This window comes from Lethenteron reissneri, chromosome 27, assembly GCF_015708825.2.
Source record: "Lethenteron reissneri isolate LAM-NWPU_2019-01 chromosome 27, ASM1570882v1, whole genome shotgun sequence".
Lineage (NCBI taxonomy): Eukaryota > Metazoa > Chordata > Hyperoartia > Petromyzontiformes > Petromyzontidae > Lethenteron > Lethenteron reissneri.
The window spans coordinates 18,766,832-18,782,916 of record NC_083805.1 but is presented as its reverse complement, the minus strand read 5'-3'; the positions used below and the strand labels follow the sequence as shown (position 1 = coordinate 18,782,916).

Sequence of the window (16,085 nt, the reverse complement as noted above, 5' to 3'; positions counted from 1 at the left end):
GTTATAAGAACATCAACGATCGACTTTGCAAGATTATGCGATTAACATAAAACAAACAGTTGATATTTTCAAATGATAGTATTCATACCGATAGCGATATGCGTGACTTGGATGTGTATATCAGGGTGGCAATCATGGAAAAGTTCCACCAGTTATGATGTATAGTGTGATGTGAGTTCGTTCACGTGTGATCACTGCATAAGGTGGCGTCACCAATTTTAAGCTGTGTGGTCACATAATGGGTGCGTGTACTAGTCGGTGTTCATCTTCTAGCTTCTCTGTACCAGAAAATACCTCAAGTGCCACACGGGAGCGTTGATTACTAGGCACGACCCGCAGCTGGAGTGTGCTGCGGACACGCGGTTTTCTGTCCACTCAGGGGTGTCTACCCGTCAGGGTTGGTCCACAGCTGGAGTGCGCTCGCGACTCTCGAGAAAGCACGCTGCCAGTTCGCCGTGGGCTGCTGTGCCACACGCTGGCAGGTGGTCTGCACGCCAGGCTCGATCTGCTGAGTGCTCTGTGGCCACGCTAGCCCAGCCCTTGCAGCTCGTCAGCAGAGCGGCTGCACGTCGCGGCACTTGCTCCTGCATGCTGCAAGTCTGTAACCAGCAGCCTGGAGCGTGCCACCCCTTCCCCCGGGAGGTCTCCCGCTGTGGAGCAGCCTACATGTCTCGCTCTCTCTCTCTGCTCACTCGAACACGCTCCTCTCCACACTGGCTCGACCATCAACTATAGCTTCTGTTCACACTCGATATTGGTGTATAACTCAATTCTCCACTTAACTTCTCCCACGTCTTAGCTTATCACAGTATACTATGAGCACGCAAAAATGTCTTTACTTAACTAGCTGTAGACTATGCCTACGCACCGCAGACTACGTACCAGGACATCAGACGATGATGACGAAGATCTCATCCCGCAAACAGCTCCGGAGGAGGGAGGTGAAGCGTTGTCGGCAGAGCAGAGCACCGACTGGCCGCGTGACTGCTCCACGCCGACAGGGAAGTTTCTCCAGGCTGCACACGGCCACCTCTTGGAGCTTCTCCACGCGGCCTCCATCCTTGCGGAGCTCCACATCGCGGAGCCAGCGGGGGAAGCAGGAGCAATGGAGCCACGTGGCGACGGAGTTCCCGCCACTATTTCCCGCCAAGCGGGTACCTCCGCGGTGCAGCCTGCGCTGGCAGCCGCCATCTTCTCGGAGCAGCGGAGCACGAGACCCGCCAAATCCGAAGTTGCGTCGAAATCGCCGGTGGACATTCCATCTCTTCGGCATCGACTTCCCTTCATAAAATAATTTACAGCCGCCAGGGGTGACTGGGTGGCCTTCAAGTGGCGGTTCCTGACGAACGCCGACTTGGTGGGGTGGACAGAGGCGGAGGCGCTGAGAGCGCTGCCCGCCACCCTTGACAACGTTGCCCTGGCGGCGTTCCTTATCATCCCGCCGTCCGGGAGGGCCACGTTGACGCAAGCCTTCGACCAGATGGCGGCTATTTATGAGCTGCCATCCAACATGCGCCACAAGTTCACTACTCGAAAGATAGGGGATACCGAGACGCCCCTTGCCTTCTGTAGCGCACTTTTGGCGCTTGCAAAGGCTGCCTTTCCAAGGATCGACCACGACGGAGTCGACTCGTTTGTCCTTGAGAGACTGCTGGCTTTGGCGAAGGACCTCAGCATAATTCTGCCATCAAGGTGCATTCAGGCTCACCAGCTCCTGCAATGGCGCAAGGGGTTGGTAGCATGTTCCGCGTCCCAAGAAGGGCCAGATACACCTGACGAAGTGGAGCCCATCCCAGCCTGCGCATCGACCTAGAGTGGAGGCGGGCGAGAGGAAGGCATGGTGTGGCAGGTGGATGACCAGCGATGGCGGAAGACATCTCCTCGTCCCGGGAGCAGCCCCGTCGTGTGCTATAGCTGCGGCCTGCCGGGACACGTCTCGTCAGGCTGCCGCGTACCACGATGACGCCTCCTCGAACCACCGTCGTCATCCGCCCGACCGTCCTTCGCTCCACTGCAACCTACGGCGAGTCGCGACACGTTCCACACTCAGCCCCTGAATCCACCTCACCCATCTCATGCGTTCGGGATTCGTTCCGGTCGAGCGTTGGGGCGGGAGGATCCTCATGTTAATTGGGCCGGCCGGACGCTCCAACCGGGTCAGTGGTCGGAGTTGGCCCATCGAGTGGTGGCCGCGACTGCAGGTTCGTCCGCTGTTATTGGACGGATAGAACGGGTGGAAATTAGGATGCTCGTTGATACCGGTACATCAGCGACCATAATTTCAGAATTGATTATAACATCTTTCCCCCTAAATGTCCACCTCTGTCATTCTTAAAGGCAGATTGCTCATGCATTGGGATGGATGGTTGTGCCGATACATCATTGTGTCCTCTACCCTGCGGGGCAAGGTCATTTGAGCGGTGCACGAGCACTTGTTGCACCTAGGTGTGCATAAGAAGCTGGCCACACTCAAGTTGGACTTCTTCTGGCCTGGCATGGCTGAGGATGTCGCTAATTTGTTCAAATGGTGTGGGCAGTGTGTGCAGCGGAAGCCGACGGCAAAACCCTGTTGTGCACCATTACAATCGATTCAGGTTTCGCAGGTGAACAAATTCGTTGAGCTTGACATCCTTGGTCCATTTCCCACTACCCCTCGTGGGAATAAGTACTTGCTGGTGGGAGTCGAATATTTTTAATGATGGCCTGTGGCCTGGCTGCTCCCCAACCAGTCATCGGCGACGATCACTGAAGCATTCCTCAATGGCTATGTGATGGACAAGGGCGCTCCTGAACGTCGTCTGACTGATCAGGGCAAAAATTTATCCTCAACTATGTTGCGGGAGGTGTGCGATTTGCTGGGAACGAAGAAGGTAGGCACGTGACCGTACCACCCGCAGACGAGCGAGTTCCAACTCGACTGAGATTTACACATTTCCGGAGTCCTAACTGCATATAGGATGGCCCCTCACGCATCCACCGGCTACTCACCTTTTTTAAAGTACGGGAGAGAACACGACCCCCTGATTGATATTCAGTTGCAGGCCGTGCCCAACAATGCTAAATCCAAAATTTCTGACTGTGCGTTTCACCCTTCAGAAGCTTTCTGAAGGGCGGGAAGCGTCTAGGGTTAATTCTGATCTGCGCCAATTAGCTAATGAGCGACTGAGGGGTTCCGGTGTTTCTACACATGAGTGGGCATCTGGAGACAGAGCCTGGTTGCACTGTCCACAGGTAACGGTGGGTACATCGCCCAAATTGTTCAAACCTTGCAGAGGGCTGGTTGATGTGATTCGGGTCGTTCGGCCACAGTGTGTCCAGATCCGCTTGTGGCGGCGGAGTTTTTTTGTGCATCCCTCGTACCTCAAGCATTTTATTGCGCCGCGAGAATTCATTCTATCTCCACACCACAGGGGCCGATTGTCAGATGTGTCTGGCGAGCTGAGGTGCGTGCTCGCTGAGGGTGGTCCTCAGGGGAGTAGTGTGATCCTGTCCCCAGGTGCCGCGTGCCTGACATCCCCAGCACCGCCGCCTGCGTCGTCTCCACTGGACTCCAGAGAGGGGCAGCCATTGACCCGGCCTACTGCTCTTCGTGAGGAGCTGGGCTCGATGGGACAATTGCATATTCACCCTGGGACCTCCAGGGAGAGCGAGTCCACCACCCCTGGAGGCCCGGCCACGAGAACTAATTCTAAAACTCTTCGGGTTTTGTGATCCCCACGTACACACACTCCCACACCGTCAGTTGGTTGTCGCACTCTGTAAGCCGTATCGGTTATTGCCTATACCTAACCCTTATTTTGCTTGCGGGTGTTGTTACTTGGATGTTAGTGATGAAGGGGATTCCGAGTGTTCGTGTTTTACTGCTCTGTTTTTTCTCTCGTGTTGTTCTGTACTTACACTCTTTTTTCCCATTGTTAATGTACATTTGCAGATAGTGTAGATATTATATAGGTGGGTTTGGGTATTTCATTGGAAATTGTTATTGTTATTTGTTGACGCACACATAACGTTATTAACTTTTTTGACTCACTTTATCACCTTACTCACTTAGTTCGTTTTAAGGGGGAGTTGACAACCGGGATGGCTGACTACTATGAAGGGGGGGGGGGGGTGATGTAGTGACATTGCGGATGTCACTGTATGGTGCCGGCCCTAGAGGGCCACGGCGTGTGATGTACTCACATCGCGGACATCACGTACAGTGAGGGAAAAAAAGTATTTGATCCCCTGCTGATTTTGTACGTTTGCCCACTGACAAAGAAATGATCAGTCTATAATTTTTATGGTAGATTTATTTTAATAGTGAGAGACAGAATAACAAAAAAATCCAGGAAAACCCATGTCAAAAATGTTATAAATGTATTGCATTTAAATGAGGGAAATAAGTATTTGACCCCTCTGCAAAACATGACTGAGTACTTGGTGGCAAAACCCTTGTTGGCAATCACAGAGGTCAGACGTTTCTTGCAGTTGGCCACCATGTTTGCACACATCTCAGGAGGGATTTTGTCCCACTCCTCTTTGCAGATCTTCTCCAAGTCATTAAGATTTCGAGGCTGACGTTCAGCTCCCTCTACAGATTTTCTATGGAGTAAGGTCTGGAGACTGGCTAGGCCACTCCAGGACCTTAATGTGCTTCTTCTTGAGCCACTCCTTTGTTGCCTTGGCCGTGTGTTTTGGGTCATTGTCATGCTGGAATACCCATCCACGACCCATTTTCAATGCCCTGGCTGAGTGAAGGAGGTTCTCCCCCAAGATTTGACGGTACATGGGCCCCGTCCATCGTCCCTGTGATGCGGTGAAGTTGTCCTGTCCCCTTAGCAGAAAAACACCCCCAAAGCATAATGTTTCCACCTCCATGTTTGACGGTGGGGATGGTGTTCTTGGGGTCATAAGCAGCATTCCTCCTCCTCTAAACACGGCGAGTTGAGTTGATGCCAAAGAGCTCCATTTTGGTCTCATCTAACCACAACGGGCGCTGCAGGATTTCAGTCCTTTATGGCGTAGTGTGTTACCAACTGTTTTTTTTGGTGACTATGGTCCCCGCTGCCTTGAGATCATTGACAAGATCTTCCCGTGTAGTTCTGGGCTGATTACTCACCGTTCTCATGATCATTGCAACTCCACGAGGTGAGATCTTGCATGGAGCCCCAGGCCGAGGGAGATTGACAGTTCTTTTGTGTTTCTTCCATTTGCGAATAATCGCACCAACTGTTGTCACCTTCTCACCAAGCTGCTTGGCGATGGTCTTGTAGCCCATTCCAGCCTTGTGTTAGTCTACCATCTTGTCCCTGACATCCTTGGCCATGGTGGAGAGTTTGGAATCTGATTGATTTATTGCTTGTGAACAGGTGTCTTTTATACAGGTAAAAAGCTGAGATTAGGAGCACTCCCTTTGAGAGTGTGCTCCTAATCTCAGCTCGTTACCTGTATAAAAGACACTTGGGAACCAGAAATCGTTCTGATTGAGAGGGGGTCAAATACTTATTTACCTCATTAAAATGCAAATCAATTTATAACATTTTTGACATGCGTTTTTCTGGATTTTTTTGTTGTTATTCTGTCTCTCACTGTTCAAATAAAGCTACCATTAAAATTATAGACTGATCATTTATTTATGAGCTGCATAGCGCATTGGCGTGCAGTGCTGACTCCTATAGGAGGGAGTGTGAGAGTGTCAGCCAAGGGATGAGGTTACCCTCGGCCATGGCACTCTGGTTGACCCTGGAAGGCACGTGACCAGTAAGATCTACACAAGGACCCCAGGTGGGGGCTTGGAAGTGGTCACGTCAGGGTGAGATCCTACGGCAAGGGTTGAGACACCTGCAAGAGGGTTTTCGAAGGTAGTCGTGGCCAAGGGCGGGGCCAGGCACGACCCAGCAGGGTTCCGCACAGGGGACCGGGGTTCAGCATTGCTGCCGTCATCTGAAGATCTATGATCTACGTTCTACGTCCAAGAAGAAGTCACCAACACGTGGACAAGGACCCCAGCTAGGGTCCTGTCCGTTGTAGCTACTCCTAGTAACTAGTGTAGTTAGCCTGGTGGTCCAATGCCATAGGTTATCTGGTAAAGGGGCAGTAATCCCTTGTTGTTATATCTATATATATATAAAATCGTGAATCTGTCTGTCTATCTGTCTGTCTGTGTGTCTGTGTGTCGCCGGACCATACGCAGTTTCATTGGACGGCGGTTGCCCCTGGCAACGGGTAGCGACGCATTCGCCGCTTTCATTGGACGGCGGTTGCCCCTGGCAACGGGTAGCGCTTTGCCGTGGGGTGGACGCCATTTTTAATTCTCGTTAAAAATAGGCGCACGCATTAACACGCGACTCTGAGGTAAATTCATCAAAGTTTCACGTCCTCTTCACTCCCCCCACCACAATGTGTGCAATTACTATTATAGGGTCGGTAGATTATAAAATTATAGCCATTAGACAGTATTATTGTAGCGCGGGGGGGGGGGGGAGAACGGCACCCGTACCCAGCATCAGCCGGGTGGGAAAATCAGGCGAGGCCGGAGGCTCTGCACGCTGCTAGGCCTCGACACCCACCACGCGATTTTGAGGTAAATTCATCAAAGTTACACGTCCTCTTCACTCCCCCGCCACCCCAATGTGTGCAATTACTATTATAGGCTCGGTAAATCATAAAATTATAGCGATTACACAGTATTATTGTATCGCGGGGGATCGGCGCGCCTCACTAAAACCCTACAACGGATCGGCGCGCCTCACTAAAACCCTACAACGGATCGGCGCGCATCACTAAAACCCTACAACGGATCGGCGCGCCTCACTAAAACCCTAAAACAGATCGGCACGCCTCACACAAACCCTACAACGGATCGGCGCGCCTCACTTAAACCCTACAGCGGATCGGCGCGCCTCACACAAATCCTACAACGGAAGCGTAACGCATTGTAGTGTCGTGGTTAGCGCGCCACGCTACGAACCCGGCGACCCGAGTTCGATTCCCACTCACGGCCACCACCGGTGACGATTATTTGAACCGGACCTGGGCCTCCCCTAGGTCGACTCAGCCTCAAACGAGTAACTGGTGTGGTGTGTGAACAGCGTCACTGGGGAGACTAAGGCGGCCGGGCGTGGTGAATCCAAGTAGTAAAGCTAGTGTTGGTATAAATAAATGTGTTGCCTCCAAGAAGTACGTCTGCGACTCAGTTGAATCCACTACATATACATCTATTTAAGATTATATTGCATATTATTGAACGAATACATCGATCTCAACTAGGAGATTGAAAATAAAAGTTTAATTATTGTTTTTGTTGTTGTTCAATGTTCAAAGCGTTTTATGTTGTGTTTTTAAAAAAACACAAAGCAAGAAAGAGCGAGCTATATATTTTAAATAAATGTTGAATAACAAAGCAAGAATAAGTAATGATACATACACATAAAGAATCGCATGAATGTTTTTAAAGCTGTCACTGCATGGTCACAACTGAACCAACAAAAAGCATACATCTTCTTTCCAGAATATTAACTTTACATCCATCCACAGTACATGCACCTGTCGCCAACGTTTGCAGAGCAACATTTTCAAAAATAAAATGAATTATCTTAAGGTGGCCAATAGTTCAAGATTAATTTATTAGGTATAGCCCTGCGAGCCATGCGGCTCCTGAGTCGGGTGTAACCGCAACACACAAAATATGAACAGAGAACATCTTAAAGCGATGACGCACAACAGATACATCCTGGATAAACCAGCAAATCTTTATAAAAAAAAAACACCGTATTACGACGCTGTGTGCAAAAATCCCAGTGTGATGCAAGTCAAACAATAACCATTAGACAATTTAGATTAAAGTTATCAGATCAACTCCGCACTTCCGCAAAAAAAACATGGCTTAACCATATGTTTTTGAAATCACCAAAATAAAGCTATTAAAACAATATAACAACAGTAATCATAGGAACTGTGATTCAAATTTAACAATAGACAATATACATAACATGTACGACCAAACTTGCAGCCATAGCTGACAGCATGACACTCCCAGTGTATGATGTGTGAGTGAGTCAGTGGTAGTGCGAGTGAGTGTATGATGTGTGAGTCAGCATATGATGAGTGAATCAGTGGATGATGAGTGAATGGGTCAGTGGTTGTGTGAGTGAGTGTATGATGTGTGAGAGAGTCAGCGTATGATGAGTGAGTCAGTGTATGATGTGTGAATCGGTGTAAGATGAGTGATTTTATCACGGCATCCTACCCGCCATCATGGCCTCTTCCCCGCTATCATGGCCTCCTCCACGCCATCACGGCCTCCTCCCCGCCATCACGGCCTCCTCCCCGCCATAACGGCCTCCTCCCCGCCATAACGGCCTCCTTCACGCCATCACGGCCTCCTTCACGCCATCACGGCCTCCTCCACGCCATCACGGCCCCCTCCACGCCATCACGGACTCCTCCATGCCATCACGGCCTCCTCCCCGCCATCACGGCCTCCTCCACGCCATCACGGCCTCCTTCACGCCATCACGGCCTCCTCCACGCCATCACGGCCTCCTCCCCGCCATAACGGCCTCCTTCACGCCATCACGGCCTCGTTCACGCCATCACAGCCTCCTCCACGCCATCACGGCCTCCTCCCCGCCATAACGGCCTCCTTCACGCCATAACGGCCTCCTCCACCCCATCACGGCCTCCTACACGCCATCACGGCCTCCTCCACGCCATAACGGCCTCCTCCACCCCATCACGGCCTCCTCCACGCCATCACGGCCTCCTTCACGCCATCACGGCCTCCTTCACGCCATCACGGCCTCCTCCACGCCATCACGGCCTCCTCCCCACCATAACGGCCTCCTCCCCGCCATAACGGCCTCCTCCACCCCATCACGGCCTCCTCCACGCCATCACGGCCTCCTCCACGCCATCACGGCCTCCTCCACGCCATAACGGCCTCCTCCACCCCATCACGGCCTCCTCCACGCCATCACGGCCTCCTTCACGCCATCACGGCCTCCTTCACGCCATCACGGCCTCCTCCACGCCATCACGGCCTCCTCCCCACCATAACGGCCTCCTCCCCGCCATAACGGCCTCCTCCACCCCATCACGGCTTCCTTCACGCCATCAAGGCCTCCTCCATGCCATCACGGCCTCCTCCCCGCCATCACGGCCTCCTCCACCCCATCACGGCCTCCTCCCCGCCATAATGGCCTCCTCCACCCCATCACGGCCTCCTTCACGCCATCACGGCCTCCTCCACCCCATCACGGCCTCCTCCACCCCATCACGGCCTCCTTCACGCCATCACGGCCTCCTCCACGCCATCACGGCCTCCTCCCCGCCATAACGGCCTCCTTCACGCGATCACGGCCTCCTTCACGCCATCACGGCCTCCTCCCCACCATAACGGCCTCCTCCCCGCCATAACGGCCTCCTCCACCCCATCACGGCCTCCTCCCCGCCATCACGGCCTCCTCCACCCCATCACGGCCTCCTCCCCGCCATAATGGCCTCCTCCACCCCATCACGGCCTCCTTCACGCCATCACGGCCTCCTCCACCCCATCACGGCCTCCTCCACCCCATCACGGCCTCCTTCACGCCATCACGGCCTCCTCCACCCCATCACGGCCTCCTCCACCCCATCACGGCCTCCTCCACCCCATCACGGCCTCCTTCACGCCATCACGGCCTCCTCCACGCCATCATGGCCTCCTCCCCGCCATAACGGCCTCCTTCACGCGATCACGGCCTCCTTCACGCCATCACGGCCTCCTCCACGCCATCACGGCCTCCTCCCCACCATAACGGCCTCCTCCCCGCCATAACGGCCTCCTCCACCCCATCACGGCCTCCTTCACGCCATCACGGCCTCCTCCACCCCATCACGGCCTCCTCCACGCCATCACGGCCTCCTCCCCGCCATCACGGCCTCCTCCACGCCATCAGTTGGTAGGATATGTCATACATTTCAGCTTTTTGGCGTAAAAAAATGCCATGCAGAAAAAAACTTTGACAAAAAAAAATCGATGTTCTGACGTATGTATGTTGAACTTATTTCGCACCGTACTTAGCCAACCGTGATAATCGGAGGTGCTCATCGGAGGTCCCATCAGAGGAATCAACACCATCGAATGCTGAGGTGTTCTATCAGAAGATCAATGTACCGATGCCATCAAAGGAACCCAAAAAATTTAAGATGTTTAAAAAAAACTTTTTTAAACACGCTTTTATGAAATGTACAAAAAAGTTTAATTTTTTTTTGTTCAAGTACTTTGCATTATAAATGTCTCATATACTCTTGTTATAACTGACATATTTGCTCTAAAATAGTATGCGCGCCCCACGCTTTTATTTAGAGTCAGTTACAACAAGAGTACATGAAACATATAATGCAAAGTACTTGAACAGAAAACATTTATTCACAACTTTTATTACATTTCATAAAAGCGTGTTTAAAAAAAACGTTTTTTAAAATATATTTTATTTAGAACTTTTCAGTGGCGTCAAATATTGTTACCAAATTATATTTAATGAATTATGGATAAAAGTTACAACATTTATAAGTATTACAGCATTTTGATGAAGGCTAATTGTTCTCTTGATCGGGGTCGTACTTTCTCATTTGTCCCATTTCTTCTAGGGCAGCAGTGTTGCACGGCTTTTTTCATGGAGTAAGTGCGGTGAGCGAGCATCTATGAAAGCTGACAATGCACACGAGGGTGTGGGTAGCCAGCACCACGACCTTTGTCTCCCCAGTGGCGATGTTTACACACAGCACCAGGTACTCATTTGAAGCTGAGTCGACCTAGGGGAAGCCCAGGACCGCTTCAGATAATCGTCATTGGTGTTGGCCGTGAACAGGAATCGAACTCGGGTCGCCGGGTTCGAAGCACAGCGCGCTAACCAACAACAACACCATCGCCATCATCACCATCAAAGACAGAGATCTCCCGTATTGCCTTAACAGACTGTTAGGAGCAAGTGCTGTTAGCGAGTAGCACCTATGAAGGCCTGCACGGCATGATGGCCATCAACACCACCACGACTGTCGTCAAAACTAAAGAAAACAGAAGCACTATCCTCGTCATCATTCAATATTGGTCATCAGAGACATCATTTTATTAGGGGTTAGATACAATAGGTAATAGCACTTTTCAGGAGTCACTCAGCACCACCCAGCACTGCACCCAGCACAGCACCACCCAGTACAGCACCCAACACAGCACCACCCAGTACAGCACCCAACACAGCACCACCCAGCACAACACCCAGCACTGCCGAGCTGTCATCCCATGAATCCCCGCGTCTCCCCGCACCTCCCCCCCCGGCCAACTCCGAGTTGCCCCTCCACCCCGTGCTCCTTTCCCCCATCGCCCCTCCCATCCGTCCACAACCCCCGCCCCTCGGCGGGCCACGCTTGGCTCCGCACGAGCCACTTTACACGCTCCGCGGGCCCTGTGTCTCCACCACGCCATTAAAAACACAATAAGTAACATTAAAAAACACTTTTTTTAAAAACACGCTTTAATGAAATGTACCGTACGAGTAATGCAGAACTCCACGACTCCAGGAAGTGGCCCCGAGGCTTGCCATAACGTAAGGGGCCTTGGTGATTTACAGCCAACGTTCGTTGAGCATGGACAATTAGACCCAAGCCGAAACATAACATATAAAAATGAATGTTTAAAAATACTTTTTTTTATATAGAATATAGTATTGTCATCAGTATGACATAAGTATATCAAGTTTGCAGTCGATACCAAGTTTGCAGTCGATACCACATTGGGAGTGGGTTAAAATTGAGTTACAATATTTGAGGATACGACTACGAAAACAACAGAGTGAGTTAAATAAAAGCGTGTAATAATATAAAGCGATGTCAACATATGTGTCCAGTCAGAACGTCCTTGTTCCGATGTCACCAGATGAACCAACAACATCGATGTCAAAACGTCAATGTGTCCATCAGAACATCAACGTTCCGATGTATCAATGTTTTTAGTTGCCCATTCATAATGCATTGGAAAGAGTGTCTTTCGCACTTAAATGTATGTATCCTCAAAGCTGCGTCTTAAGAGACAAATATACTGTAACTATCTTAATAGAAAAAATATTATTTATTTATTTAACCAGGTAAGTCCCACTGAGCTATACAGCTCTTTTTCAGAGGCGACCTGGCCACGAATGATAGCTCAAAGAAGTGGCTTATCACAAGGAAATTTTCATAGCAGACAAATAATTTAAACACATGTTTATTCAAAATGTGAAATACAGAACCCGGAAGACCCGGAGACAAATCAATGCGACCAACACGGGGAGAGAGAAAGAGAACACGCGGACTCCAAATATGCAACAGGCAAGGGAGATAACATCTCAGCCCGGTCACTCAACGAATGTACGAGAAATAACATAGTTAAACATTAGCTATGTATGTACTTTGGCTAAATTCCAGCTCTAAGAATGTCTAAAGAAAAAAACCGGTTTGGGATTATCCATGCCAAGATGATCGAGTAGTCAATCAGGAGGGATTGTGCTGCCATCTGCTGTGCAAAGCGAATATTGCTTGAGAGAAATATGTAGAGTGTGACCCAACATTTCGGACGCATAGGGTTATTGTTTTATAGGGTGGCCAAAAAGTCATGACACATCGGCTTATTGTTATTCGGGGTGGCCCAAAAGTCAGGTCACATGGTTATTATTGTACAGGGTGGCCCAAAAGTTAGGACACATAGGGCAATTATTTACAGGCTGGCTCGAAAATAAGGATACAGGGTTATTATCAAACAGGGTGGCTCAAAAGTTAGGACACATAGGATTATTATTTAATAGGGTGGCTCTAAAGTCAGGACACACATGTTTACAATTTTACAGGGTGGCCCAAAAGTCAGGACACATAGCTTTACACACTACAATCACTATTAAATTTGACTCCAAGCACGGCTTACTCCCAACACTTAGAGAAAAAATAATTTGCCACACGTTGTTTCGAGCGTGCAAGTTTAGTTAGCACAACTCCAATTTACCCCCCTGCAGCATAACATAGGATGTCTTTAATCGGCTTAAATTCGTTTTCTTATCTACTTCTGCCCCCTGCATCACAAAGCTTCAGTTTGAACTGCATGCGTTACATCCCAGCCCACACCCCGCCCCCACACTCACCATGCCCCCTCCTTCCCCCGCAACTATATAATTCTTCATCACAGCCATCTCTTAGACACACTTAAGCAGTTGTGCTTTCGCTAGGTTATCCCCACCTGAAGACGGACGCTTGTGTTACGCCCGAAACGTCGTGATTTCATTTAGTTGTTTTAATTTTTTATTTATTTTATTTTTTACCTACGTGACTTTACCGAACAAACCAAAGCGTATGAATCCTTGCAGTCACAAAAACTTCAAATCTAGAACACATAGGGTTGTTATTATACAGGGGGCCAAAAAGTCAGGACACATAGGGTTATTATTATTATACAGAATGGCCCAAAATTTCAGGACACATTAAGTTATTATTATAATACAGGTTGGACCAAAAAGTCAGAATACATCGGGTTATTAGCATTATACAGTGTCGCCCAAAAGTCAGGATACAGAGGGTTGTTGTTCTTATAAAGGGTGCCCTAAAAGTCAGGACACATAGGACTGTTAATATACAGGGTGGCTCAAAAGTCAGGCCACATAGGGTTATTATATAGAGAGGCTTAAAAGTCAGGGGACATAGGGTATTTGTTAGTCAGGGTGACCCACAACTCAGAACACATAAGATTATTTCATGGTACCTCCTTTGCCAGTATCAAAATATAAGAATAGGTTTTCCCCTTTCTGGCAATAAAACAGGTGTTAAGATGTAAAAACATCAAACTGAAACCTTTTGCAAGGAATAATGTCTGCATTAACCACATATACTTGTGGTGAAAATACGAACAAAAAACATGCTCTGACAGTATATGCATTGTCTTTGAAACTGATTGGTTCACACCAGTGACAGATTTCTTTAGAGCCTAGTCTCAAACAGTGTTAGGCCAGAGGACGCCAAAAGGCGAACAGCACAAAGACAACGCCACTATCAGGATATTATACTAAAGTAATACAAAACTGACTACAAAAGATTTAGAAGTGAGTAGTTTGTCGAGATTTACGATTATACTGTAAATCACTTTCACGAATAAGTCCCCAAATGTAGTCTTCCATCATGTTCTCGTTCTACTGTCCTTGGTAGCGGCGTTCAAAGTCCAGTATATCCTGGGGGAAGCACTCGTCTTGCTCCTCCGAGTACGCTCTCATGTTCTCTTTGAATGTATCAAGATGAGCATCAAGGATATGGACTTTGAGGGACATCCTACAGCCCATTGTGCAGTTATTTTTCACCAGTCTCAACCAGCTCCACATAGTTTTCGACCTTGTAATTGCCCAGGAAGCCACGAACAACTGCGACAAAGCTGTTTCAAGCCGCTTTATACTTACTAGTGAGCTTCTTGGTGAATTAATTGCACTCCAGGATCTTCTTTATCTGTGGTCCGACGAAGACGACGGCTTTGACCTTTGCCTCAGACAGCTTAGGGAAGAAGTATTGAAGGTACTTAAAAGCTATCGACTCCTCTGACAAATTGTTTTATAAGGCCCAATTTAATGTGGAGTGGTGACATCAGCACCTTACGGGGGTCCACCAGTGGCTCCCACTTGACGTTGTTCCTCCCCACAGAGAACTCTGTCTGCTGTGGCCAGTCCCGCCTGTGGTAGTGCGCCTTGGTGTCTACATTTTTTGTAGTCATTTTTGTATTGCTTTAGTATAAATACATGTTAATTTTGATTCATATGTTTTTTTTCTGACTTTATGTGAACGAAAAGAAACAAATTCGCCAGTTTTCTCATTGAAAATTGGTAAATTTCAAAATATCATTGTCCTGGTCACAAAAGCAAAGTTTGTGGGGAATAATAACCCAGCTTAAATATACGCTGCCAAGCTTGGTGTTCATTCAGACGCTGTCTTTCCGACAGACCTGTTCTTCACCTGAGGACGGCTGCTTGCGTTGTGGCCGAAACGTCGTGAGAATTGTATTATTTTATTATGTTTTATTTTTATTATTTTATTATCTACCTTCTGCGTGACTTTACCGAAAGAACCAAGAAGATCTTAACACCTGTTTTGTTGCCAGAAAAAAGGGGAAATCCTATTATCAGAGTGATACCTGTACGATAGTTTTTTTAACCAACCACCAGAGGGGAGCCTTGTCACCCCGCAGCAACCAGTGCTCTGAGCAGTCATGCTGACGCTGACTGAATCAATAAGGATCGTAACGACTCGACCGGCAGATTTGAAAGCATTCCGCAATTACAACCATTCACACGTCCACTCACTCACATAAAAATACTTCATAGAGCCTGTAACAGACTGCTGGGGCAAGTGGTGTTAGCGAGCACTTATGGGGTAGGTGGCAAACACCACGACCAGCCGCCTTTGTCTCCCCAGTGGTGATTATATACACCACACTAGGTACTCATTTTAGTCTGAGTCGACCTAGGGGAACTCGCAACTTGCTCATATTATCGTCACTGATGTTGGCGGTGTTGGTGGCTGTGAGCAGGAATCGAACTCGAGTCTCTCCTCACCTGCGGTGTTTTTAAGGCGATGTTTCTCGAGGCAAGACGACTTGTGGTGATGATGATGACAATAAAAACACTAAACACCGTTCAAGGACAACAGCGACAGTTGGTGAGTCATTGGCACGATGGTTATGGAGCCATGCCAGTAGCGGGAGGGGGGGGGTAGGAGAGGGCACCTTGCCTTGACAGATCGAGACATTTCGTTGGAGAGTTTGTGGAGGCATCCACGGTTCATGCGTAATGTGCGCCCTTATTTTGGAACTCATCTACCACTGCCCCGCACAGAGCCGTAGGGAAATTATGTCCTGGTAACTGTCTACACTTCCAAGTCTACACAGGGACACACATAACTATTTCAACGGGGTGGCTATGCAAGATCCGACTGTGGCCCCCCTCCTTTCTCCCAACTTACTGTTACTGAAATATATATACAATACTCACAATTAAGTTATCATGCGTCTTCATTTCATGATGGCCCACCGGTCAAGGAGTTCCTCAAAGGGGGTGGATCGT

At 49.1% G+C, this 16,085-nt stretch overlaps 1 protein-coding gene across 1 annotated transcript in view; it reads right to left on the bottom strand.

Moving 5' to 3' along the window:
• Positions 1 to 889: 889 nt before the first annotated feature.
• Positions 890 to 16,085, bottom strand: part of LOC133348537 (beta-1,4-galactosyltransferase galt-1-like) — a 31,571-nt gene continuing 16,375 nt past the window's right edge. Inside the window, exons 2-3 of the mRNA XM_061561404.1 lie at positions 1,709 to 1,714; positions 890 to 1,069 (exon numbers count right to left, since the gene is read on the bottom strand). Of these exons, the coding sequence (XP_061417388.1) occupies positions 890 to 1,069; positions 1,709 to 1,714 (186 nt within the window). The remainder of the gene's footprint in view (positions 1,070 to 1,708; positions 1,715 to 16,085) is intronic.